At 46.7% G+C, this 26,547-nt stretch overlaps 1 protein-coding gene across 1 annotated transcript in view; it reads left to right on the forward strand.

Moving 5' to 3' along the window:
* The window catches only part of COL9A3 (collagen type IX alpha 3 chain), a 217,412-nt gene that overhangs the window by 20,762 nt on the left and 170,103 nt on the right, over positions 1-26,547 (forward strand). Inside the window, exon 3 of the mRNA XM_086929605.1 lies at positions 23,743-23,778. Coding sequence (XP_086785731.1) covers positions 23,743-23,778 — 36 coding nt within the window. The remainder of the gene's footprint in view (positions 1-23,742; positions 23,779-26,547) is intronic.

Below are 26,547 nucleotides of genomic sequence, written 5' to 3' on the forward strand. Positions count from 1 at the left end.
CGATCCTACAACCTCTGGACAGCTCCATTCCTTTAATTGACTTTCACATTCCACTTACTTAGTATATGGTTTGTCGTGCCCCTAGGGCACCATTGTAATTTGTGCAACTTAAACGTATTTTTCCTAAGAGTTTGTCATGTGCTTAGCCCTCTGACCTCATAAAGAGTTCAGGGGTGTATGTTAGTTAATAAATAACTGTTTATTTTCATAACAACCTGTGTGGTGTCCTTTTCATTTGATATTCAAAGGTTATATGTGGTAAAACAGCTGGCTTCACATGCCATTCAGAGTTTAGCCTAAAGACTGCTTTTGTCCACTCTACTAGGATAGCTGGTATATAAGGTTGACTTACAACCAATCACCATAAGGGTTGTTTGGACTGATACAAGGTGATCACTAGAACTAGTGAGCATCATATATCAGGCCAACTTCTCACAACCTCCTTTCGTGTTACTTTTGATTTGTTCATTCCCCTGCAATCTGAATTCAATCCTACTGGTATGATGTTCTCCATAGTGTAAAACCAAGGAGTATCTAGAGTTGTTATTCCTAACCGCTCTAAAATGTTCCTGTACATACATTTTATGTTGTCTAGTAGTGCTTCTCACATAGATCAAATATCATTTTCAAATAAATATGTAATCCACAAATTTAGTAATATAGTTAATGAATTTGATGGCTCTTACATTTCACTTTCACAGACATTACGACCATTACATCAGAAAGATGTATTTAGGTGTAATCATTTTTCACTGCTTCCGACTGGCAGAGATAAATAAAGGGTACTAGTCATATTTCTAATCGTGGTCACTCTACAATTAGCAATTATTGTTCACAGTATTATTTCATTTTTAAGGCCTGGAACTTCTGAAAGCAATGACCAGTGTTTACTACGCATGTTATAAATGTGATTGGTGAACACATATTTACTTATAAATATCAAATTATCTTTCTTTTTGTGTGTTTACAACCTGATAAGCTGCCACTTCTGTTCAGTCGTTTAACACCATATCCAGCTCTGTTTTTATCCCTTCATTATATACTCTACCTTGAAACTGCATCTTAAGATATGTTATATTTGCCTAAAAGATATGTTCTTCTCTGCAATTTCTCAGTGCTCCCACCATGTGGTATTTTCTCATAGTGAGTGAGCAACACTAATACAGAGAAGGCTTTTGCTGGCTGTAGTTTTTTGGTATATCTAGATTTGTATTCTGTCTTCAAAAATGTATTGTTCTAGATCTGTTAATTCTATTTTTCTTTTACCACAGCTCATCATTAGGGATACATTATGTGGGTAAATGTTCATGTAGTTGTGGAAATAAAGCATTTGATCAGATGTACCTACATCCTTATTAGATGGCCATGTTAAAATGATGAAACACATAATAGGTGATGAGAGAAATGCTTGCAATGTGTCTAACCACTGGCAATCGCTCTGGGTAGCATTCCAATCCATCATTCTTATGCCCAGCATGCCACCTCAATTTAGACCCAGCCATATGCAAATCCGTCTTGACCCTGCTCCAATAGGAACAGTCGAGCTCAAACTGCTGGGTCATGTCCTCCCTGAAACAGAACACACGCAACCCACAACCAGGATTGCCCATAAATGTTGTGTGTAATGCGAACCTGGGCGAATGCCAGTGACTAAGATTAATTCTCCTAATCCTTCTGTCACCTTGTTGTTTTTGCATTAGACACTCAAAGTGTGATGGGCATGCCATTCGTAGGTCTGGTGCTCACTGTGCCACAGGACTTATACCTCACTGATAAAACCTATTTATGTTGAAACCAGTCTGGGTATGCTTGTGTTTCCAGGTGGAGGGGCCCTGTCTTGGCAGTTCGAGCTGGACTGTTCTTATTGGAGCAGGATCAAGACTGATTTGCATACAGCTGGTCTTTGTCTAGAATTTGAGTCAAAGAAAGGGACTAGAGGCGTATTTCCCACTCAAAGAGGAGTGGGGAGGTCCTACATAAAGGGAGCCTCAGTAGATACAATACAAAAAAGGGGTTTATGCTGTTCCTCTTTTAAACAATGCTAATTGGAGTCACAAGGTGGCTGGATCTCACTCTACCCTAGAAAGGGCATAAGTGGGGGTCCATATGTTGGATCTTAATGCTCTCACACACCCTTTCAGGTGTCATGCTTCATCATATGGGCTGCTCCTCGTTAGGGCGGTGGTGTAATCCCCAACGGGCTCCCTAAAAAGAGGCTCTTTGTCGGAGATCTTCTATCCAACTGCCGTATGGTGAAGTGCAGGTAAGGGGCCATTGTTGTGTAGATGCAGTGAAGTGGAGTAAAATAGGACTGGGAGTACCTAGAAGGATCCCCTCACCCTTTCCAACTATCATCCCATATCCCTTCTTCCAGGCCTGTCTAAGATCCTGGAGGCCCATGTTACTACATGCCTGTCCAATTTCATTGAACAAACAGAATACCTGGAGCCTAATCAAGCGGGCTTCAGGCCATTTTACTCCACGGAGGCGGTGGTCCTCGCAGTGTTGAACATGCTTAGAACTAACACAGATAGGGGAATTCCGCAGGCCCTGGTGCTCCTGGATCTGTCTGCAGCGTTCGACACGGTCGACCATAACATTCTGTTGAACCGTGTCGAACAAGCAGGGATCCAAGGAGCCCCCTATAACTGGCTAAAATCATTTTTGACAGGGAGAACGCAAGCGGTTCGCCTTGGGACTTTTACTGGTCCCAGACTGACTATATCTTGCTGCGTCCCACAGGGCTCGCCCCTTTCACCTCTATTGTTCAACCACTATCTAAGGCCTCTGCTTTTCTCATTAAAAAATCGGAAGGTAACCATCTTTAATTATGCAGATGACCGCAGCTGATTTTCCCCCTGGACTCCCCTGATGCTGCTGCTGAATTTTGGGCTACTATTCAACAGTGGAGGGATAGTAATCATTTGAAGCTAAACCCAGGCAAAACAGAATTAGTTCTGCCTGGGAAGAGTAAGGATTGCTGGGGCCCACATTTCTGGCCTACGGAACTAGCCCCCCCCCTATTGCGTCACTGTCTGTAAAGAGTTTAGGGGTAGTGATCAATGCTGATCTCTCACTTAGAGGACAGGTGGGCGAGGTGATTTCCACTAGCTGTTACCAGCTCCGTAAAATCAGAAAGATTGCTCATCTGTTAACCCACTCAGCTTTAATCCAGGTAGTAATAGCACTTGTTCTTTCCCGCCTGGATTTTTCAAATTCCCTCTACATCGGGTTGCCTCAGTATTTACTGAAACGTCTGCAAATGGTGCAGAACCAGGCGGCAAGATTGATCTACAAACAGCCTAAATGGCATTCGGCTAGGGCTTTTCTGATTCAGCCCCACTGGCTTCCAGTGAAGCAACGGGTGGCATTCAAGACTGGATGTTTAGCTTTCAAAGCACTGCATGGCAACAGTCCGCGGTTCATTTCGTCCATGATCAACAAGTATGCTCCTCGGCGAAACCTACGCTCTTCTCATCTTCATCTCTTATCTGTTCAGACTATAAAACTCCATTGTGTCGGAGGTCGCAGATTTTGCCACTTGGCACCTATCTTTTGGAACTCCCTCCCAGTAACTTTGAGAAGTTGTCTCAACTTATCATGCTTCAGGAAAGCAATTAAAACCTGGCTATTTGAGCTGGCCTACTAGTCGGTCTGATGTCACACTTGCGAAGCATGATTAGCGCCATGAAACCTCTGGTGATAGTGCGCTTTATAAGCAATTGATAACATAACATCTAGCATGAGTACTTTTTATTTTTTGCCTCATCTGTGCTCTTTGATGGGTGAATAAGTCCTGCTATTTGAAGAACAAAGAAATGTGATGAAATGCAGTTATTTATTTTTAATCAGCAAAACGGAATTCTGGAAAGAAAAGCTGAAAAAACCTTCACTTGTTTGAATCTTTAAACTCGAACATTGAAAGTTCTAGGTATTTGGCAAAAAGTGAACAAAATAGCATCACCGTAGACCAACTCACAATCTAGCACTCAGGTTCTGATGTCTCCTGTCTGTGATGCATAAAATCATGTTTGGCAGCATTTTAAGTGGTATTTTACCTCTAACAGTCACCCACACAAGGGACGCTAAGGCAAGTGATTGTTGCTGTACCCTGTGACAGGGATGGAGAAGTAATCTGGTACAACAATACTGAGATTGAAATCCCACTTTCTTCACTGTATTGCACTGCAATGCCTCAGCATTCACATTCCAAATACACCTCCTCACTAGTGCCCCAAGATCTAGTCAAGTGAATGGCATCAAAAAAGGAATGCAAGTACAGAAACAGGAAAAGTAAAGCACTGGACTTAATGGTATGATCCCACCTCAATAGATGCATCATGACCACCCTCCTTCAGCTTGCGCATGTAGTAGGTAGACCCACCTGTCGCAGTTGGAGACAGGTAGCACATCACAGTCTTTTGGTGCAGCTCTCGAAGTGCATTGAAGTGGGCTTTAAGGTACATTTAATTGTGAACTCTATTAGAAGCATAGGGTGCGATTCGCACACTAGTACTTCTTACTTTCTAGAAAATACAAATCACCACCTCATCTGTCTTTTCTATGGGGAGATCTCTGCTCATGTAAGTTTACTACTTAGTAGTAAATGTGCTAGGGACGAGGGAGAGTGTCTAGAAATATGGGACTATTTGCTTCAAAGTAAGAGTGGTTTAGAAAGAGGTAAAATACAAGCACACACACAAAAGAATAAGACCATGTGTCATCACAGACTACACTTCTAAAGTTATTACAGACCAAAAGACCATAAAACTGTTGTAAATCTTCTCCAACCCATCCTTGGAGTGAGGCTAGAACCACACACAGACATCCGCAGGTACTGCTAGATAACCCCCATACAAAATAAGCATTGGCAAAGCCAATATGTCTGGGGTTTCCCACCATCCTTTTGGCGACTCTTGTTTAGTTTTGTCATGGCTTTTGCAAAACCCTTATGTTTGGGAAGCTGCTGGGCATTTGTCAATCCCCAAAACCCCCTATTGTCAAGTCAAGTCAAGTCAGAAATTTGTATAGCGCGCTACTCACCCAGAGGGTCTCAAGGCGCTTAAGGGAAAGCGGTACATTATTGATCGAATAGCCAGGTCTTGAGTTGCTTCCTGAAGGAGAGGTGGTTCTAGGTAGACCGGAGGTGAGAGGGGAGGGAGTTCCAGGTCTTGGCCGCCAGGTATGAGAAGGATCTTCCTCCCATGGTGGCTTTTCGGATGCGTGGGATCACGGCGAGGGCTAGGTTGGACGAACGTAGTTGGCGGGTGGGGGTGTAAAAGGATAGGCGATTGTTGAGGTAGCTGGGTCCTAGGTTGTGGAGGGCTTTGTGTGCGTGAGTGAGGAGACGGAACGTGATTCTCTTGTTGACAGGGAGCCAGTGCAAGTCTCTCAGGTGTTCTGATATGTGGTTGTGTCGAGGTATGTCCAGGATGAGTCGGGCGGAGGCGTTCTGAATGCGTTGAAGTCTTTTCTGCAATTTGGCTGTGGTTCCAGTGTAAAGGGTGTTTCCGTAGTCTAGTCGGCTGGTGACAAGTGCTTGAGTGACCATTTTCCTAGTTTCGGTGGTGATCCATCGGAAGATCTTACGGAGCATGCGTAGGATGTTAAAACATGATGATGAGACGGCGTTGACTTGTTTGGTCATGGAGAGGGAGGAGTCTAGGATGAATCCTAAATTGCGAGCATGGTCCGTTGGTTTGGGTGCGCTGCCTAGGGCCGGGGGCCACCATGAGTCGTCCCAGGCAGAGGGGGATGTTCCTAGGATGAGGACTTCTGTCTTGTCCGAGTTCAGTTTTAGGCGGCTGTTCTTCCTCCATTCGGCTACGTCTTTCATCCCATCGTGTAGGTTGGTTTTGGCGGTGGTAGGGTCTTTGGTGAGGGAGAGGATCAGTTGAGTGTCGTCAGCGTAGGAGATGATGTTTAGGTTGTGTTGGCGTGCGATGGATGCGAGGGGGCTCATGTAGACGTTGAAGAGGGTGGGGCTGAGCGAAGATCCTTGTGGTACTCCGCAGATGACTTCGGTGGCCTCTGATCTGAAGGGGGGGAGACGGACTCTTTGTGTTCTTCCGGTGAGGAACAAGATGATCCAGTCCAATGCCTTATCTTGTAATCCGACGTTCCTGAGGCGTAGTACTAGGGTGCGGTGGCATACCGCGTCGAACGCTGCAGAAAGATCCAGGAGGATGAGGGCCACTGTTTCCCCGTTGTCGAGCAGTGTCCGGATGTCGTCTGTAGCTGCGATGAGGGTGGTCTCGGTGCTGTGGTTAGCTCGGAAGCCGGACTGTGAGGGGTCAAGGGAGCCGTTGGACTCAAGGAAGGCGGCGAGCTAGTTGTTGACGGTCTTCTCAATGACTTTGGCGGGGAACGTGAGGAGAGAGATGGGGCGGTAGTTCTTAAGTTTGGTGGGGTCAGCAGAAGGTTTCTTTAGGAGGGCGCTGAGTTCGGCGTGCTTCCAGCTTTCCGGGAAGGTAGCGGTGTTGAAGGAGCAGTTGATGATATCTCGGAGTTGGGGTGCGATGACGGAGTTGGCCTTATTGAAGATGTGGTGAGGGCAAGGGTCGGTTGGCGATCCAGAGTGGATGGAGTTCACCGTGCGGATGGTATCTTCGGTGCTGATTGGGGTCCAGGCGCGGAGGGTGGTGGTAGGGGGCTTCAGTTCAGAGGTAGGGGGAGAGGATAGGTCGTTGAAGCTGTTATGTATGTCTGCGATCTTGCTGTGGAAGAACGAGGCTAGAGAATCGCATAGATCTTGAGAGGGAGTGATGTCGTTGTTGCCGGCGCTGGGATTGTTGAGCTCGTTGACGATGCTGAAGAGTTCTTTGCTGTTTTGGGCGTTGTTGTCTAGTCGGTCTTTAAATGCTGACTTCTTAGTGGTGCGGATCAGCTGGTGGTGTTTTGCGGGTGGCGTTCTTAAAGGCGGTCATGTTGTCTGCGGATGGGTTTTTCCTCCAGGTTTTCTCGAGGATGCAGCAGTTATTTTTGGAGTTCTTGAGGTCGTCGTTGAACCAGGAGGCTCTTTAGCTTCCTGGTTTGTTGGGACGGTTTTTCAGGGGTGCTAGTTCATCAGCGCAGTGGGTTATCCATTGTGCGAGATTGAAGGCTGCTTGATTTGGATCCATAGATCTGACGGGAGGGTTTTGGTTCAGTGATGTGGTGAGATGGTGGAGGGTAATTTTGTTCCAGTTTCTGCGGGGAACCTGTTGCGGGTGGTGGTGGATCGTTGTCTTTCTGAAGCTGAAGTGGACGCAGCTATGGTCTGTCCAGTGGAGTCCTGTGGTCTGATTAAAGGAGATGTGTTTGCTGGAAGAGAAGATTGGGTTGAGCGTGTGTCTGGCGTAGTGGGTGGGGGTGTTCACCAGCTGTTTGAGTCCGAGATTGGCGAGGTTATCAAGCAGGGTGGTGGTGTTGTTGTCGTTGTTATTCTCCAGGTGAAAGTTGAGGTCTCCTAGGAGAATGTAGTCCTCAGAAGGAAGGGCGTGAGGGCTGATAAGGTCAGTGATGTCTTCGCAGAATTGTGTGCGGGGTCCTGGGGGTCTGTAGATGAGGGTGCCTCTGAGTGTTGTTTTGGGGTCAGTGTGTATCTGGAAGTGGAGGTGTTCGGTGGCTATGAGGGTGTCATCGGAGCTGGTCGAGATGCGGATGGTGTTCTTGTGGACGATCGCAATACCTGCTCCTGTTTTGTTGATGCGGTCTCTTCGGATGATCTTGTATCCGTCCGGGATGGCTATGGCGATGTCGGGTGCTGATGAGGCGTTCATCCAGGTTTCCGTGAGAAAGGCGACGTCCGGAGTTGTGGTGTCGAGTAGGTTCCATAGTTCAATGGCGTATCTGTGGACCGAGCGGGTGTTGAGCAGGATGCACTTCAGGTGGTTGTTGTTGGAGCTCTGTTTGGCGTTTGAGGTTGTAGTGTGGGTCCTGATGCAGCAGAACTTGCAGGATTGGCAGGTGAAGGGTCCATGGATACGGCCTGGGGCAGCTCGGTGGCACTCGGGGAGTCTGCCTGGAGTTAAGGGTAGTGAGGGTTGAGGAGTCGTACGTTCTGCGGGGTGGATGGCCACTGCGGGGGCCAGGGGTTCTGGCGCTGGGCGCGGTACAGGCGTGGATAGGCGTAGACGGGCTTACCTTTGGCGCACTTTCGGCGCGCATAGGGCGCGCCCGCTGCGCGTGAACGCTGCGCGTTTGCCACTCTGCCATAAGTGGAGAATGGAGGGGGGCGGAGCGAGGGAGGAGCAGCTGGGAGGCGGGAGCGGGGTGGCGAGTGGGGAGGGGAGGAGCGGTGATGCAGGAGGGAACGGTTTACAAAAAGGGGGTGGTGATGAACAGAGTGTCTGAGTTAAACAGACCACTCTTACCCAGTCCAAAGATCAGGGCTTGATCCATCACCGTTATTTATCTCACTGCCCCATCCCAGCTCAGAACCTGGCTATATGCAAATCAGTCTGTCCCTGGCCCAGTGCATCATGGGAACAGGGCAGACTAAACTACCAAGCCAATTCTTCACCAGAAAGGAGACAAGCTACCGGGGACCGGTTTCTGGCATTTCAGCCTTCTTCGGCCCGGCTTGCTTGAATCCTGATGGAGCAGTGAGAAAGGGACTCATGTCTGAGTATACCCTGCCACACCTATAGTGGCCAAAAACGATTTACAAAAAGGGGGTGGTGATGAACAGAGTGTCTGAGTTAAACAGACCACTCTTACCCAGTCCAAAGATCAGGGCTTGATCCATCACCGTTATTTATCTCACTGCCCCATCCCAGCTCAGAACCTGGCTATATGCAAATCAGTCTGTCCCTGGCCCAGTGCATCATGGGAACAGGGCAGACTAAACTACCAAGCCAATTCTTCACCAGAAAGGAGACAAGCTACCGGGGACCGGTTTCTGGCATTTCAGCCTTCTTCGGCCCGGCTTGCTTGAATCCTGATGGAGCAGTGAGAAAGGTACTCATGTCTGAGTATACCCTGCCACACCTATAGTGGCCAAAAACGATTTACAAAAAGGGGGTGGTGATGAACAGAGTGTCTGAGTTAAACAGACCACTCTTACCCAGTCCAAAGATCAGGGCTTGATCCATCACCGTTATTTATCTCACTGCCCCATCCCAGCTCAGAACCTGGCTATATGCAAATCAGTCTGTCCCTGGCCCAGTGCATCATGGGAACAGGGCAGACTAAACTACCAAGCCAATTCTTCACCAGAAAGGAGACAAGCTACCGGGGACCGGTTTCTGGCATTTCAGCCTTCTTCGGCCCGGCTTGCTTGAATCCTGATGGAGCAGTGAGAAAGGGACTCATGTCTGAGTATACCCTGCCACACCTATAGTGGCCAAAAACGATTTACAAAAAGGGGGTGGTGATGAACAGAGTGTCTGAGTTAAACAGACCACTCTTACCCAGTCCAAAGATCAGGGCTTGATCCATCACCGTTATTTATCTCACTGCCCCATCCCAGCTCAGAACCTGGCTATATGCAAATCAGTCTGTCCCTGGCCCAGTGCATCATGGGAACAGGGCAGACTAAACTACCAAGCCAATTCTTCACCAGAAAGGAGACAAGCTACCGGGGACCGGTTTCTGGCATTTCAGCCTTCTTCGGCCCGGCTTGCTTGAATCCTGATGGAGCAGTGAGAAAGGGACTCATGTCTGAGTATACCCTGCCACACCTATAGTGGCCAAAAACGATTTACAAAAAGGGGGTGGTGATGAACAGAGTGTCTGAGTTAAACAGACCACTCTTACCCAGTCCAAAGATCAGGGCTTGATCCATCACCGTTATTTATCTCACTGCCCCATCCCAGCTCAGAACCTGGCTATATGCAAATCAGTCTGTCCCTGGCCCAGTGCATCATGGGAACAGGGCAGACTAAACTACCAAGCCAATTCTTCACCAGAAAGGAGACAAGCTACCGGGGACCGGTTTCTGGCATTTCAGCCTTCTTCGGCCCGGCTTGCTTGAATCCTGATGGAGCAGTGAGAAAGGGACTGCGCGTTTGCCACTCTGCCATAAGTGGAGAATGGAGGGGGCGGAGCGAGGGAGGAGCAGCTGGGAGGCGGGAGCGGGGTGGCGAGTGGGGAGGGGAGGAGCGGTGATGCAGGAGGGAATGGGGGTTGGGCTGAGCGGCGGCAGGGAGCGGGGTGGAGGGGCGCAGGGCACGACAACAGGGATACAATAACAGAAACCGAAACCGGAGGGCCACAGCGGGCAGCGGTGGCGGCAGCAATCACGGGGCACTACGAAAGCAATGCAGACAAAGGGATACAATAACAGAAACAGAAACTGGAGGGGCAGAGCGGGCAGCGGTGGCGGCAGCAATCACGGGGCACTACGAAAGCAATGCAGACAATGCAACAATTACGATACTGGGCAATGTTGACACAAATACAATACTGCACGATACCAGATCCTTTGGCGAGCTCAGGGGCACAGCAGCTCAGGGGCACACCAGAGGCGAAGCGGGCAGCGGAGGCGGCAGCACTCTGGGGTCAGGCACGTATTTATAACACCATTTCAAGTATCGGAAGCCACAAATCATGATTTCTAAAACCCAACATATCTAGGGAGTCTGTGTGCTTGACAGAGCGCACCCAACTATCAAAGCTAGGAGGAGCTACAGCCGCCCATTGTTTGCAAATCTCCCTGGGCCTGACGGCCTGCTTCAAGAAGTCTACAAGGCCCTGGTTGACATAGTAACTCTCATTTTAGTGAGGATCTTCAACAACCTGTTTATAGGAGGGTCCGGTATGCCAGCCTCTTGGAAAGATGCTACTATTTCATTAATTCTGAAGCCAGGAAAAAGCCCTAAAAACTGCGACTCCTATCTGCCAATTTTGTTATCAAACAGCGATTATAAGATCTACGCTAAGATCTTGGCCGATAGGCTGAACGGGTCAATGGCTGAGATGGGGCATGATGATCAGAAGGGGTTTATACGGGGAAGATCTCTGGAAGACTTAACTTATGCACTGGTTGGCCCAATAGATCTTGCAACTTCTTAAAAGCTCCCTCTGGCTGTAGTGGCTTTGGATGCCACAAAGGCATTTAATTGGGTAAATTGGGCCTACCTAAAAGCAGTGGCAAAATCTTTGAACCTGGGGCTAAATTTTTGTAAGGTCCTGGCGGTTATCTATGCAGCTCCAGAAGCTAGAGTTTTGGTTAACGGCTCCCTAACTGATCCCATACGCATTACCAGGGGCACAAGGCAGGGTTGCCCTTTGTCACCGATTCTTTTATCAGGAACATCTAGCCAGGAAAATCAGGGAAGATTCTGATATTATACCTTTTAAATATAATGATTGGAATAAAAAACCAGGTCTATATGCGGATGATATTCTCGTTTTTACTACTATTAACCTACAAGACACCCTATCTCACATTATGATTTTGACGACTGACTTTGGAAAGATCTCAGGTTATGAAATCAGTAGGGGCAAGGCTGAGATCATGACCTGGAATTTAGATGCAGGAGGTGTTGTCAGTAAAGGAGAAATGAGATATTTAGGAGTTATATTATCACAGGACAAAATAACCAAAGTTAACTTTGAAAAAGTTAAGAAGGAGGTCTGTAGACTCCTGAAGATGTGGTGCCACCTTCAGTTATCTCTTTTGGGACGGGTTAATTTAGTTAAAATGATAGTCCTCCCCAAGCTTACCTTTCTATTTGACACAATACTTTTGCCTTTCGAGAAGGAATGGCTAAAGAAGATGCAAAGCCAGATTAGTACTTTAATTTGATCTAGCAAATGTCCTAGAATAACATGGAAAACATTGAGAAGGAGGGTGGAGAAAGGAGGCGTGGCATTGCCAGACCTGCTTTTCTATTCTTGGGCCTTTATACTAAAGAATGGGAGAAGCTTGTTTAGTATGCCAAGTTCAGCCAAGATAGGGGGGCATGTGGGCCATGATGTCAAGACTGGAGGTAAGAGTCAAACCAGGGTTTCTGTTTAAATATGCGGACCCGAAGTACTTTAAAAAAGTTAGGTTACAAATGTTAAAGGGATTGGCTGAGACATGGTATAAGATCAGGAAAGGTTTGAAAATACCATACTATAGCCTATTGGCTCCTATCTGGGACTCACCGGGTTCTGCAGAATGGACGAAAGATGCTTTTGCAAGACCACTTTAAAAGGCAGGCTTTACACGATGGAAGCATATAATCTTAGATGGTAAACTGATCACATGGAAAATGTGTAATCAACAAACAGATCACCAATTATCCAGATTTAAATACCTTCAAATGCGAAGCTGGTATCAAGCCTCAGAAACAAGAATTAGGGAACAAAATGATTCGGAAGCTCGATTGACGCAAGAGACAGTACTTAAGAAGGAGCTGGCTGCTATCTATTGGCTGATGATCGATTTGGAGGACGGAGGTTTCACCTTGCCAACGGAATTGTGGGGAAGATACTTGCCAGAGGCATCGCTGGAACATTAATGGCAAGTACTATGACTATGCTATTTAAAATAGTTAAGCCTGCATACCTGAGATATAGGAAAATTGTGGGTGTTGCACTGAGCTCGATTGGGTGTCGGGGCTCTCCGTGGTCTTACCAATCCCGTTCCCACCCTCAGTCAAATCAGTGCTCCTCAGATCGAAGGACTGCTGCCTGGCCTTCACCATCCCTACAAGCGCTGCGCCTCGGAAGATGGTGGTACCGCACTAGTTTGCAATCAACAACTGTGGGTTTTCCAACATCCGGCCCATTTGCAACCCTGCTTAAGCACGGGGCCTGGGAAATGGGCAGCTCCGCTCTGCGATTTTGGCAGTATCGGTTGAGGATGAATCAGCGGCCCTACACAATTTCTTGCAAGCTCAGTGTCTGGGAAGATTGTGGCTCTATGCTTGATCGCAGCACTTACAGTGGGCCTCTAGCACCCGTCCCGGCCCGTTTGAAGCCTCTCTTAAACGGGGCACCAGGGAAATTGGTGGCGCTGTGCTACAATATATATTATTATCCCCAGTGGTTGTGGATAGAACATTGGGCGGCACCATTTCTTGCTAGTGCAGTGCTGGGAAAGACAACAGTGCAATGCCCTTGTCAATACGGATCAGCAGCCCGGCCTTACTGCTCCTTCGCTGTACCCACCGCTACTGGAAAGTGATGACGGCATGCATTGCATAGAAATGTGAGTAAAACTGGGGATTCACCTTAAGGCCTGCAATTCATCTATATGCCTGGCAAGATAGTGGTCCTGAGCTGATACCTTCTGAACCACACCTAACATCACAATGAGCTGCCAGAGCGCTTGCTTCCTCATTACTTCTTTACTCACTGACACATTGTGGATGGCTGATGGCTCTGCTGCTCTTTGCACAATGCGCATCAACCGGAGCCTGTCCCACCTGGCACTCCTGTTGGGGCCTCACCAGTTGCTCCCACTCTGACACCAGTGTCCTCCCTGTTCACCACCCAGAACCTGGTATATGGACAGTCGCAGAACAGTCCTGCACCTTGAGAGACCAATTCACAGTATACCATGCAACATGGTGGTCTGGTGATTTTCCGGTAGCAGCAACGCTAGTCCTGGCGGACTGGAGTGCTTAGCCCTGATGCCTCCTGGACCCTGAGTAAGTCAATTCTTGTCATATCTTGTTTCCAACGTGGTTCCACCCTACACCATCCCGTCCTATGATGATCAGTCTTCAAACGCATGTCTTGGCTCCTCTACACTCAATCGGAGAGATGCTTGTGTCACTTCTTGGTGATTCTAGTCCGCGTGAAGCTAAGTGAGTACCCTGTTTCATTGTTGTCCTGGTGGCTTACAATGGCGGACTTGCAAGACCACAAGAAGAAGAAGGGAAAGGGCAATCTTATAACATCAAAACAAGAACCCCCTCTCCCTAACTCTACTATAAAAGAAAACCCTTGAGGTAATCCTAAAGAAACTCAAGTGATGTGCATAATATAGCCCAGAGGACCAAAACAAATACTGACCTCTTTCAATTGGAGTTGTCGGGAATTGGCAAGGGTCTTAGAGACCTTACTCTCAGGATGTCCAGCGCTGAGGCCAGAATTAGGATGGCGGAAGACCATATCCCTGCACCTCACAAGAGTCTTGCTAAGTCCAATATGATGATAACCTCGCCCAAACGGGAAATTACCGATTTGGAGGATTGCAACAGGTGTAGCTGAGGGTATTTCCGTAATCCAGTCGGCTTGTGACCAGTGCGTGGGTGACCGTCTTTCCTGTTTCGGTGGGGATCCAACGGAAGATTTTTTTGAGCATGCGGAGGATGTTGAAGCATGATGATGAGACGGCGTTGACTTGTCTGGTCATCGAGAGGGAGGAGTCCAGGATGAAGCCCAGATTACGTGCGTGATCTGTAGATATGGGTGCTGTGCCCAGGGCCGGTGGCCACCATGAGTCGTCCCAGGCAGAGGGGGATGATCCTAAGATGAGGACTTCCGTTTTGTCCGAGTTCAGTTTTAAACGGCTGTTCTTCATCCATTCGGCTACTTCTTTCATTCCTTCGTGTAGGTTGTTTTTGGCGGTGTTTGGGTCTTTGGTGAAGGAGAGGATCAGCTGGGTGTCGTCTGCGTAGGAGATGATGTTGAGGTTGTGTTGTCGCACGATGGATGCGAGGGGGTTCATGTAGACGTTGAAGAGGGTGGGACTGAGTGATGATCCTTGTGGTACGCCGCAGATGACTTCAGTGGCCTCTGATTTGAATGGGGGTAGGCGGACTCTCTGTGTTCTTCCGGCGAGGAATGAGATGATCCAGTCCAGAGCTTTTCCTTGTATTCCGACGTTGCTGAGGCGTTGTATAAGGGTGTTATGACAGACAGTGTCGAAGGCTGCGGAGAGGTCAAGCAGGATAAGGGCAGCTGTTTCTCCGTTGTCCAGTAGCGTTCGGATGTCGTCTGTGGCTGCTATGAGGGCGGTTTCGGTGCTGTGTTTGGCTCGGAAGCCGGACTGTGAGGGGTCGAGGGATTTGTTGCATTCAAGGAAGGCGGCAAGCTGATTATTGACGGCTTTCTCAATGACTTTGGCAGGGAATGGGAGGAGCGAGATGGGGCGGTAGTTCTTACGTTCGGTGGGGTCTGCTGTGGGTTTCTTCAGAAGGGCGCTGAGTTCGGCGTGTTTCCAGATTTCCGGGAAGGTGGCGGAGTTGAAGGAACAGTTGATGATATCGCGGAGATGGGGAGCGATGATGGAGTCTGCTTTGCTGAAAATGTGATGGGGGCATGGGTCGGTTGGCAATCCTGAGTGGATGGAGTTCATCAGGTGGATGGTGTCTTCAGTAGTGATTGGGTTCGAGGCGTAAAGGTTGTTAGAGTGCTGTATTGATTCGGAGGTGGGTGGAGTAGACTGGTCTTCGGGCTGGTTTTCAAAGCTGTTATGTATGTCGACGATTTTGTTGTGGAAGAATGAGGATAAAGAGTCGCAGAGGTCTTGGGAGGGAGTGATGCCGTTGGTGCCGGCGGTGGGGTTGGTAAAATCTTTTACGATGTTGAATAGTTCCTTGCTGTTTTGGGCACTGTTGTCAAGACGATCTTTGAGTGCTGATTTCTTGGTGGAGCGGATCAGTTGGTGGTGTTTGCGGGTGGCGTTCTTGAAGGTGGCAAGGTTGTCAGTGGTTGGGTTTTTTCTCCAGGTTTTCGCGAGGGTGCGGCAGAGCTTCTTGGATTTCTTAAGGTCATCGTTGAACCAGGGGGCTTTTTTGCTACCTTGCTTGATTTGATGGTTTTTCAAGGGTGCTAGTTCATCGGCGCTGATGGTGATCCATTGTGTGAGGTTGGTGGCTGCTTTGTTTGGGTCCGATGATTTGGCAGGAGGGTTTAGGTGAAGGGAAGAGGAGAGCTGGGCGGTGGAGATTTTGTTCCAATTTCTTCGGGGGATAGGTTGTGGGTCGTGGTCTTTTTGTAGTTGAAGTGAACGCAGCTGTGGTCGGTCCAATGGAGAGCTGTGGTGTGATCGAAGGAGATGTGTTTGCTGGAGGTGAAGATTGGGTCGAGCGTGTGTCCGGCAAGGTGGGTGGGGGTGTCAACGAGTTGTTTGAGTCCGAGATTGGCCAGGTTGTCCAGAAGGGTGGTGGTGTTGCTGTCGTTATTCTTTTCCAGGTGGAAGTTGAGGTCTCCCAGTAGGATGTAGTTTTCGGAGGGGAGGGCGTGTGGGCTGATGAAGTCAGTGATGTCTTCGCTGAATTGTGTGCGGGATCCTGGAGGTCTGTAGATGAGGGTGCCTCTGAGTGTGGTCTTTGGGTCGGTGTGGATCTGGAAGTGAAGGTGTTCGGCGGTAGCGAGGTGATCGTCGGAACTGGTCGTGATGCGGATGGTGTTGTAATGTACGATGGCAATGCCTCCTCCCGTTTGGTTGATCCGGTCCTTTCAAATGATTTTGTAGCCGTCCGGGATGGCTATGGCGATGTCGGGCACTGATGAGGCCTTCATCCAGGTTTCTGTAAGGAAGGCGATGTCCGGCGATGTGGTGTTGAGTAGGTTCCAAAGTTCAATGGAGTGTCTGTGGACCGAGCGGGTGTTAAGCAGGATGCACTTTAGGTGGTTGTTGTCGGAGCTCTGTTTGGAATTAGTGGATTTGGTGTGGCTCCTGATGCAGTCGAACTTGCAGGTGTGGCAGGTGAAGGGTCCATGGGTGTGTCCTGGGGCGGCTTGGTAGCAGTTTGGGAGTCGGCCGGGGTTAAGTGCTGTGAGGGATGCGGCGTCGTACGTTATGCGGGAGAAGTGGAAATTACGGGGGCCAGGGGCTCTGGCGCTGGGCGCGGTCCAGGCGTGGACGGGCTTACCTTTGGCGCACCTTCGGCGCACATGGGGCGCGACCACTGCGCGTGAACGCTGCACGCGAGAGAATCTGTCATATGTGGATAGTGGAGGGGGCGGGGGCGGGGGCGAGGGAGGATCAGCAGGGAGGCGGGAGCGGGGTGGAGGTCTGGGCAGGGAGGCAACAACAACAACAAAAACAAAATGGCAGCGAGCCAAAATCGATACAGGATTGGGGCACAATCACTAAAAGCGCGATGCTAATGGCAGAGGCACCGGCACAATCAGGCAAAAATGATTACTTCAGGCAGGGAGGCACAATTGAAAACAAAGTTACAGCGCACTTTGGTAGACTCGCGCTACGTAATAAATATGCTTTGCAATTAATTAAACAGTCAGGCAATCTAGCGCTACGTTAAATTAATTGTACACGATCTGGCAGTAGTAATAGTGGTAGTAAGGCGAGGTGGGAGGCAGCAGTTTGGCGGTAGCGCTACGATACCAGGTAGAGCAGGGGATCAGCGCGAGGAGCGGCCGCTTCTGGTGGGAGCAGGGCGGTCACAGCGCAACAAGCGGGAGAGCGGGGCTGATAGTATCAGTGGGAGGGAGGATCAGCTGGGAGGCGGGAGCGGGGTGGAGATCCGGGCAGGGAGGCAACAACAACAACAAAAACAAAATGGCAGCGAGCCAAAATCGATACAGGATTGGGGCACAATCACTAAAAGTGCGATGCTAATGGCAGAGGCACCGGCACAATCAGGCAATTTCCCCTTTTCTATTTTTGATCCTTTTTTTCCAGAGCCATGTTTCTCCCTACAGTGCATTCCCACTGCTGGTCGTTAAGTGGAGCACAGTTTCTTCTTACACCAAATAGTTCATCATAGCCTTAAATGTCTGACTTATGTCTATACTGAAAGTAATGTCTCTTAACACGAAAGGGCTCAATCACCCAGTAAAGTGCAGGAAGGTGGGGATAATGAGCAAGTTGAGGTGTCTACTGTCACACTCAGAATGGGGACATAAACCTTCTACAGGAAACAAAGGTTGGTCACAAAGATGCACTCTCTATGCACAATGGCTGGGTTCATGACTTATCCTGCTCCCCTGCAAAGTCGAAGAAAAATGGGGTGGTTTTCCTAATATCCAGGAAATCTGGTCTATCTACTATCATTGCTTCAGAGCAGGATGACAGTGGCTTATTACCGGACTCCAAATATATACGTTCCGAATTTTGACAACCCTGTCTTTTGGTCCATGTTGGCAGCCAAACTGGGCTGCTTCCCATGAAGAACCATATTATTTTGAGGGGAGAGTTTAATTTACCAATGGATACTATTTTGGATAGGAATTCAGCCTTTAAATATAGAATCCCTAAAGTACATACAGTGATTCACTCTCTTAGCACTTCGCATGGCTTAGTTGATGAATGGAGGCAACATAATCTCACCTTAAATGTCTTTGCCTTCTTTTCCCCTCCACACAAAGGTTTTCCAGAATTGAGTATATATTTGTTGACAATGCACTGTTATAGGACACCTAGACTTCTTCTATTGAGCCTATCATCATTCTGAGCACGCAGCCATCTCTGTGTCTTTTAGGTTCCTGGCCCCTCAAACCAAAACCCTTTCACGGCGCATCAACACCAAAATTCTGGTGAACGCGTCTGATGTGCAGGAATTAAGTAAAGAGTTAAAATTGTTTCTAAAAGATAGCACCTTCTCTGTCTCATCTCCAGTTACTCTTTGGTACACCTTGAAATAATTTTTGTAAACAAGTTATAAGTCAAATGGCTGGGAAAAACAACAAATTTCCAAATCTTTCAGAAATTCTATACCAACCTGTCCTCCCCCTCAGTCTCTACTCCCAAAGACACCTGTCTTAAATTCCTTCGATCTTTAATGATAAAAGCACTTTCTACTGAGGATAGTATGCAACTGACTAAGCCAACAGATCATACGAGATCAGGCAGGCAATTAAGCTCATTCTGTCGGGGAAGGCCCCGGGTCCGGATGGCCTTCCCATACATTTCTACAAAGCCTTTGAGTCCACAATAATGGTCCCTTTGGAGAACATATTTAACAATTTCGCTTCTTCCGGGGAAGCCTCGGGTATCATCTTGGAAGCCACTATTGTAGTGATCCCAAAAGAGGAGAAGGACCCCTCCAATTCCAAAATCTTAAGACTGTTTTTTTGTAATTAATACGGAAACCAAAATGTATGCTAAAATCTTAGTGTCCCGATTCGCCCCTCTTATAACAAAGTTAATTCACCCATCTCGGACGGGCTTTGTCAAAGGCAGGCTACCAAGCGATAATATTCAACTGTTTTGTCATGTAATAAAAAAAGCATCTCTTTTGCAAGTCCCTGCCACAGCAGTCCTAGCTGTGGATGTGGAGAAGGCCTTCGATAAGGTGTCCTGTCCCTTCCTAGAGACAGTTCTATCTAGGTGCAACCTAAAGGATGACTATATCAAAATTGTCATGGCTGTGTATGCCAAGCCTACCGCAAGAATCCGAGTCAATGGTGGCCTTTCCTTCCTGGTCTCTCTCCAACTGGGCACCCATCAAGGCTGGCCACTCTCACTATTGCTCTTTTTAATGGCGTTTGTTCTTTGATACCGACATTCAGGAGATAAAGTTTGGTGATCTGGTTTGTTAAACAGCTGCTTAAGCGGTTGGCATTTTAATTTTCTTGGAAAAAACAGACACGGCTATACCTACCATACTAGATATAATTAAGAAGTTATCCTTTTTTCTCAGGATACTCTTTGAATAGGAACAAAACCGAGGCCATGCCTTTCAATGTCCATTGTACCCCCTGCTGTCTAGGATACTCTCAATTCCAGTGACAATCTAAATTCATTACATATTTGAGTATTTGGTTTTGTAACAAATTGCCGACTATATATCCCAGAACAAAAGAAGAGAACAACATTGAAGTCCGTCTGTCGACTGGGTCCCCCAAATTTATATCATGGTGGGGTAGGTTGAAAACTCTGAAGATGATGGTGACGCCCTTAGTTAACTTACTAAGTACTAAGTCCCCAATCTGCCTATCTACCTTGTTCTTCTCAATGATAGACAACTTTTGCTCCTGGTTCCTTTGGATTAACAAAAGGGCCAGAATGAGTTTCAAGAAACTTAGGTCCCCCATAAGTACAGGTGGCTGTAATCTCCGAGTTTGGTTCAACTATCAAACTGCATTCCTTGCGGGTCAGGCTATATGTTGGTTGGGACTGAACCCCGTTGATGTCCCGCCTTGGCTTAAGATTGAAAGACACATTAGCTACCCATTCCCATGAACGGCTAATTTAACTATGTTCCACCACAGTTTTGCCCACTTCCATGCCATTCTAAAAGACACGATTAAAGTGCTATAAGTACTAGATAAACTTCTAGACTCCAACATTAATGATTCCTTAGCCATCTCTTTATGGAATAATAAGAGGCTTCTGACGTGTAACCTTCAGCTTCAGGCATATAATGGACCCAAAAGGTCATTGTCCTTATTGCAAATGTATACATGGATAAGGCGCCCCTGTCATCTGCTGCTTTACAGGGGAAGTACGCATTACCCAACTTGGGTTTCTATGACTTTCTGAAGCTTAAGGCTAGATTCTGTAAACTGGTCCTCCAAGATACCACTCCCTTTTTCTCTGCCCTTAAACATGTTCAATCAGGTGGACATGTAGCCTCAAAGAATTATAAATTAATGCATAAAGGTTCTGCCCATTCCAAATTCACACTGTGCAATAAATGGTCCAGTTACTTCAGTGACAAGGGTATAAGATTCCTCTCAGAAGACGCTTGAGGTAATATTGGGTTCCTCCTGCTCCATGGTAAAGGTATCCCCTTATTGCTACAAACTAAGGGCATACTTTTTGAGGTTTTGGCTTAGGGCAGCGCCCCAAGGAATCTTGCGGTGATGCCCTGCATCAAAGTAAAAAGGCAGGAAAGAGCAGTATCTATGAGATATGGCACAATCCTGTTCTTTTCCCCTGTGCTGGCACACAATGGGCTGCCATGCGCCAAGGAAGGCACCCTTGTGCCATGGTGGAAGGATGCCTGCATTGTGGGGCTGATTGATTTTGTGCAGGAAAGGACACTTTTCTGCACAAAATCAATCAATTGAGGCAATGTCCTCTTTCTATGTGTGCTGCACAATGCAGCACACCTAAAAATGAGAAGAAAGGAAAAGATTTCTCCTTGTTGCGCCTTCCTAACGCCACCCTTTGGGTGGCTTTAGAATCTGGCACATTCCCAGGTTTGCGATTCCTCGTAAATATGTGTATGTCTCAGATTCTGTGCATGAAAGGAGCACATATTTACAAAGCCATGAACAGCCATGTAAAGTGACTTTGCTTGGCCTTGTAAATATACGGCAGTACATTGCGCCACCGGAGTGTAAAAAAAGTGACAAAAATGCAGCAGGGAGCCTCATAAGTGAGGCCCCAAATTCTTTGTTGTACACACGTTCTACAGGGCCCTTAGCTAACTTTTTTTAAACTGATACTAATGGATACTGATATCTGTTGGTCCTGCAAAATAATGAGTGGCGACCTGGAACGCATGTTCTTTTCAGGAGCTTACCTCATTCCGTACTGGGACGAAATTGCAGTCCAATTAAGTAAAGTATTCAACACAATTATCTTGTTGGATTTTCCACCTATCGCACTTGGACCACATGCAGGTGGGAAGTTACTCCAACTTAAAGACAACAATCTCATTCTCTTTGATTTGCTGACCACTGTTGCTCTTAAGGTTATTCTTCTTGGTTGGAAAGACTTCAAACATGTCACTTTTCGCACTTGATGGGCGTGGGTCACATTATTTAGATGCCTTAGAAGTGCACATTGCTCAATCTCACCACAGTAGCAACCCAGTCCCATCTAGACACATTTAGGTACCTTAGATTCATATATAAATAAGATATAGTGGCAGCCCTTTGGCCTCCCCCTATGCCCAGTGCCAGTTATCCTGATCAGACGATGTCCTGATTGTGGCACTAGCGACCGACTACTTGGCTCTCATTCTCCTTTCCTGTGCCTCCTCTTGAATTCCTTTTTTCAACTCTCTTTCTCATGCTACCCTACTCTCTCTTTATATCTCACACCCCTCGAATCTCGTTGTACATTTTTATTTTTATTTATCTCCAAGAAAAGTTTGGTGGTTTATGAATGCTCACCTGAGTCTCGACTAGTAGAAGACTGCCAACAGATGCATACACATTTGCCATTTAACATATCTGGATCATATCGGTTGATTTTACAATTACTAAGAAATATGATCACTAAGATTTTATCATATCATTGCTGACCTAATAATGCGGTTGCGGTTGTTATCTATATGCATGACAATTGGATAGCATTCATTCTTACTGTAATGTGCTTCGAGAGCTCTTTCTTTTGTGTATTATGATAAAAATACCAATAAAACGTTCGGAAAAAAGTGGATTACATTTTTTTTATATTTTAGCATTTTAAAAATTGATCATCTACTTATACCTTGAAACGTTTAATAAACATTAAAATGGATGTACATTATTAAACACATAACTTTAAAAATCGAACTAAATATTAATTAAATATTACAATGCTTAGTGTCATTACTGTAGAGGCTGCTTATTTCAGCTTTAGTTAATGATATTTGATTTTGTGGATAGCGCTCAATTGTAATGTCTTTTATGAGTGCACCAGTATGTTTATATTCTAATTCATGGCAATGTTCACACAGGTACAGGGATGCTCACCAATGTTTTCAATAATCGTCCATGTTAGTCCAGGAGTGCGTGCTGAACTGGTATGGCGCCTTGCCCTGGTGGCACGCAGATAATTGATCAAAATAAGAGGGGTGACTTTTTCACCCCAAACTAGACGCATGCGCAGCACTTTTAATTAATCCATGTTTCCTCAGTATATATGAGGAAACATGGATTAATTAAAAGCGCTGCGCATTTAGCTGTGCGACTGGTTTGGGGTGAAAAAGTCGCCCCTCTTATTGTGATCTATATTCTAATTCAGACAACTGTTTATACATCTATCTTGCATCTCCCCTTTATGTTTTTGCTTCCTAATCATGTTTAAAACATCCCAAACTAAGGGGGTCATTAGGATGACGTGCGGACTTTGTCTGCCCGCCATCCTCCCGTGGAATGGGACCGCCTGCCATAGGTGCGGGGGTCCTGTTGCAGAGATTAGGATGCGCCCGCCACACTGGCGGGCCCATCCTGCATTCCTGACATTGCGACGGGCGGTGCACTCAGCACCGCCCGCTATAATGCCAGGAAGGCATTTCGTGCACTTCCATGCACAACATGGCAGGCACCGCGCGTGCCTACCATGTTGTGCATGGAACTGCAGGGTGGTACCATAGGTACCCCCCATGTGCACACCCCACCCCTCCCGAAGTCCCAGGGGGCCCGCAACAGGCCGCCGCAGGCGGACTCTGCATGCCTTTCCATGGCGGCATCCCAGCACACATTCTAATATGGCTGGCGGTGTTAAACGAACACCGCCTCCATATTGAACCCTTTTCCGCCCGATCGACTTGTCGACCAGGTGGAAAAGCGGCAGAAGGTCTTTCCGTCCGCCGTGGACCCCGCTCCACACTCATGCATTTTCTCCTCCCAGTGGAGTGTGTTATTAGTGATTTCAATCTTTGCCTACAGTATTTTATATATATATATATATATATATATATATATATATATATATATATATATATATATATATATATATATATTATACACACTTTATTTTTAATTTTGTTTGTTTTGTTTTTTAGATTTTTTCTGGACATGAGATTTAAAGCCCTAAAGTTGCTGTAGAATATAAATAAACAGGGAGAACCACATTTGATATGAACTAAAATTAACAATGGATACTATTTATCTATAGAGCATGAAATGAAGACAAAAGCTGACTGTTTGGTACACTAATTCTATAGGGAACTAACATTTTCAGAGCTGCCAAGGTGGCACCACTCAGTAGCTGTTTATTGATTGATATTTTGCTTTCTCTTCCTTTAGGGAGAACCTGGTCCTCCTGGTCTGCCTGGAGCTCCGGTGAGTAATTTCAGTGGTACTTTGCATTGATTGCCTAATATTTATTAAAGACACTTACTTGTGAGAAACAAACAGTATCTTGAGCTTTTACAACAACTAGGGTAAATGTTTCCTGCCGAAATGAAGCATGCGTTCACCTCCATCTACTGTAAATGAAGTTGTGCTCTGCTAGTAAAGTAGTTACACAAATATTTCCATGTATCTTAAACTTTCTGCTTTATCGTTATGAATATTGTAACTATTCACTTTGTAGGAAACACTTAAGCGTGCCTGGTGGCTTCTTAACAAGGTCTTCAAAGATTAAACTAATCAGTATAGTGACGTCTATTATAGAGGTTTACATATATATCATAGAACGAATACATTGTCCTCAGCCATGGGGTTAATTATCAAGTTACCAGAAACTCACAGTGATTCTGATGACTCAGCAAGCATCTCTACAGAAAGTCATCACTGCATTTCCCAGCATCCTCCTGCAAAGGAAGTGATATCCCTGATTTCTTACCAAAACCATCCTTAAACAAGAGAGAGTGCGGGGGGGAGAGATAAAGAGGAACGCAGATGAGATGGAGTAGAGGGGTCAGAGAATAATGAGAAGGGGAGAGAGGCTAGGAGAGGGAGAGCAGGAGAGGAGTAGGGAGGGTAATCTTGAGAAGAGGAAGAGGTGAGAGATTAGTCTAGTTTGAGAGATGAGTGAGAGGGGAGGGGGAACTGATCGAGAGGGAGGGAACGAATGAGGCAGCATGGTGAAAAAGATAGAGAAAGGTGATGCCTGTCCACAGAGCAAGCAAACAGCCCTTCAGAGGAAGCCAAACTCCGCAAATAAAACGACAATTAAACTGCCAAACTGCCCCAATGTTTACAGCTAAAAGAGCGCACTAACTAAATAAAAGGAAAGGTCGGAGATGGATGGGAAGTGAAAGAAAGAAGAACCAGCATACTGTAGAAAACAAGCTCTTGGCATTGCTGGGGTGAGGAGAAATGTGAGTCACGGCCTGGCGGCCGTGAAAAGGGAAGTGAATAATTAGGGGAGGAGAAATGCCTGAGGCAGAGCGCACGCTGGGGGATGCCTGTGGGAGGGAGGCTGGTGGCTTTGATGCGTGCACGCGCTTTTCACGGGCACTGCATGAAATCGCCCGTTTGGTTCAACTCTGGCTAAGCCCCTATATCTCTCGCCAGCAATGCGCAAGCGCATTAGCAGGCGAGCCCTAAAAAATAATCCAGATAGGCGGACTTCATTTCCCAGCATTCACCTGCACAGGAAGTGACATCACTCTTTTGTTCAGTGCCCACAGGAAGCTAGATCACTGCATTTCCCAGTATTGATAGTCACAAGAAATACCCTTACTTGTTTAGTGCCTAAATTATCTTCAAAAGAAGAAGCCAGGCAAGCAGTGCTCATTCTCCAGCATCCATCTTACAGGAAGTGATATTTTTGCATTTCCTAGCATCCCTCTCCAAAGGAAGCGACATCGCTGCATTTCCTAGCATTTATGTCAATAGGATGTGATGTCACTGAATATTCTAGCATCCATCTTTACAGGGAATAACATCACTGGTTCCCATCGAAACATCTTAACACCTCCCCTGTTCAACTGCAAACACAGTAAGAACCTATAAGGTAATAACATCCCATCATATACTTCACCCAGCACTCCACACTTACCCATCCCCACATTCACCCATTTTAAGATTGCCACTGTGTCTGATCTGCGATGTCACAGAGCATGACTGTACCTGTTGTGCAATGCCAGAGTGTAGATATCTGCTTTATGATATTGGGGAGCACACCTGTTTCTTCTTGCAATGGCCAGGAGCACTGTTGTGCTTGAAAGGAGTGGTAGAGCATTTTATCTGCTTGGGGTTTCACAGAGCAATGATAGCTTTTTAAAGATGTTTTGACCCCTAGCCCTATCATCATATTAATGCCAGGGACACAGTTGTATCTGTTTTGTGATATCACATTTCACAACTGCATCTGATTTGAGATGGCAGATAATGGCTGCCTGTATGTGATTTGTGATGTTATGGTACAATAATATGTTCTATGTGACGTCTTGGAGCACAGTTGTATCTACTTGGTAATACTTTGCAGTAAGCTGTTCATGCTCTGAGGTGTCACGTGGCACAGTTGCATAATAGGTCGGTGTGAAATTGGCATATTGTACAATATTTGTGACGTCATGGGGCACAGCTGCTCTCCCTTTAAAGGACACGGCTCTTTCAACATTATAAAGGCACTATCTGGTGTGTAAATTGATATTGCACAGATGCCGCCACTTCATAGCGTCAAGGAGCATAACTGTGGCTTCTCAGAGCTGTCATGGGGCATGTCTGGAACAGCTTCATAGCGGTGAGGAGAAAATGCAGAGCTGTTTGGTGATTCCATGCAACATGGGTCGAGGTGACTAGTGGCGCCATTAAACTGCCGGGTATGATTTATGATGCTGGGGCAGGCAGGGCTGATTTGTGAATTCGTAGAATAGTTAAAACAGCTTTGATGTGTCATCAAACATATCTAGAGCTGCTTTGTGCTATGACACAGCAAATAATTGCACCAGTGAAATGATTTCAACCCGAGACAGGAAATTGTTTCACCAATTAAGGGTGGGTTCTTTGCCCATAAATAGTTTTACCTCTAAATGGTGCAATACAAATACTAAATCATATATTTTTTGTCTGTGAAGCCTATACTAAACCCAGACGCACGTGGCTGAAACCCGTATGCTCTAGTCTGGGCACTAGGTCCAGCAGTGAGGCCTTCAGAAT

Source organism: Lissotriton vulgaris, chromosome 7 (assembly GCF_964263255.1).
Source record: "Lissotriton vulgaris chromosome 7, aLisVul1.2, whole genome shotgun sequence".
Taxonomy (NCBI): domain Eukaryota; kingdom Metazoa; phylum Chordata; class Amphibia; order Caudata; family Salamandridae; genus Lissotriton; species Lissotriton vulgaris.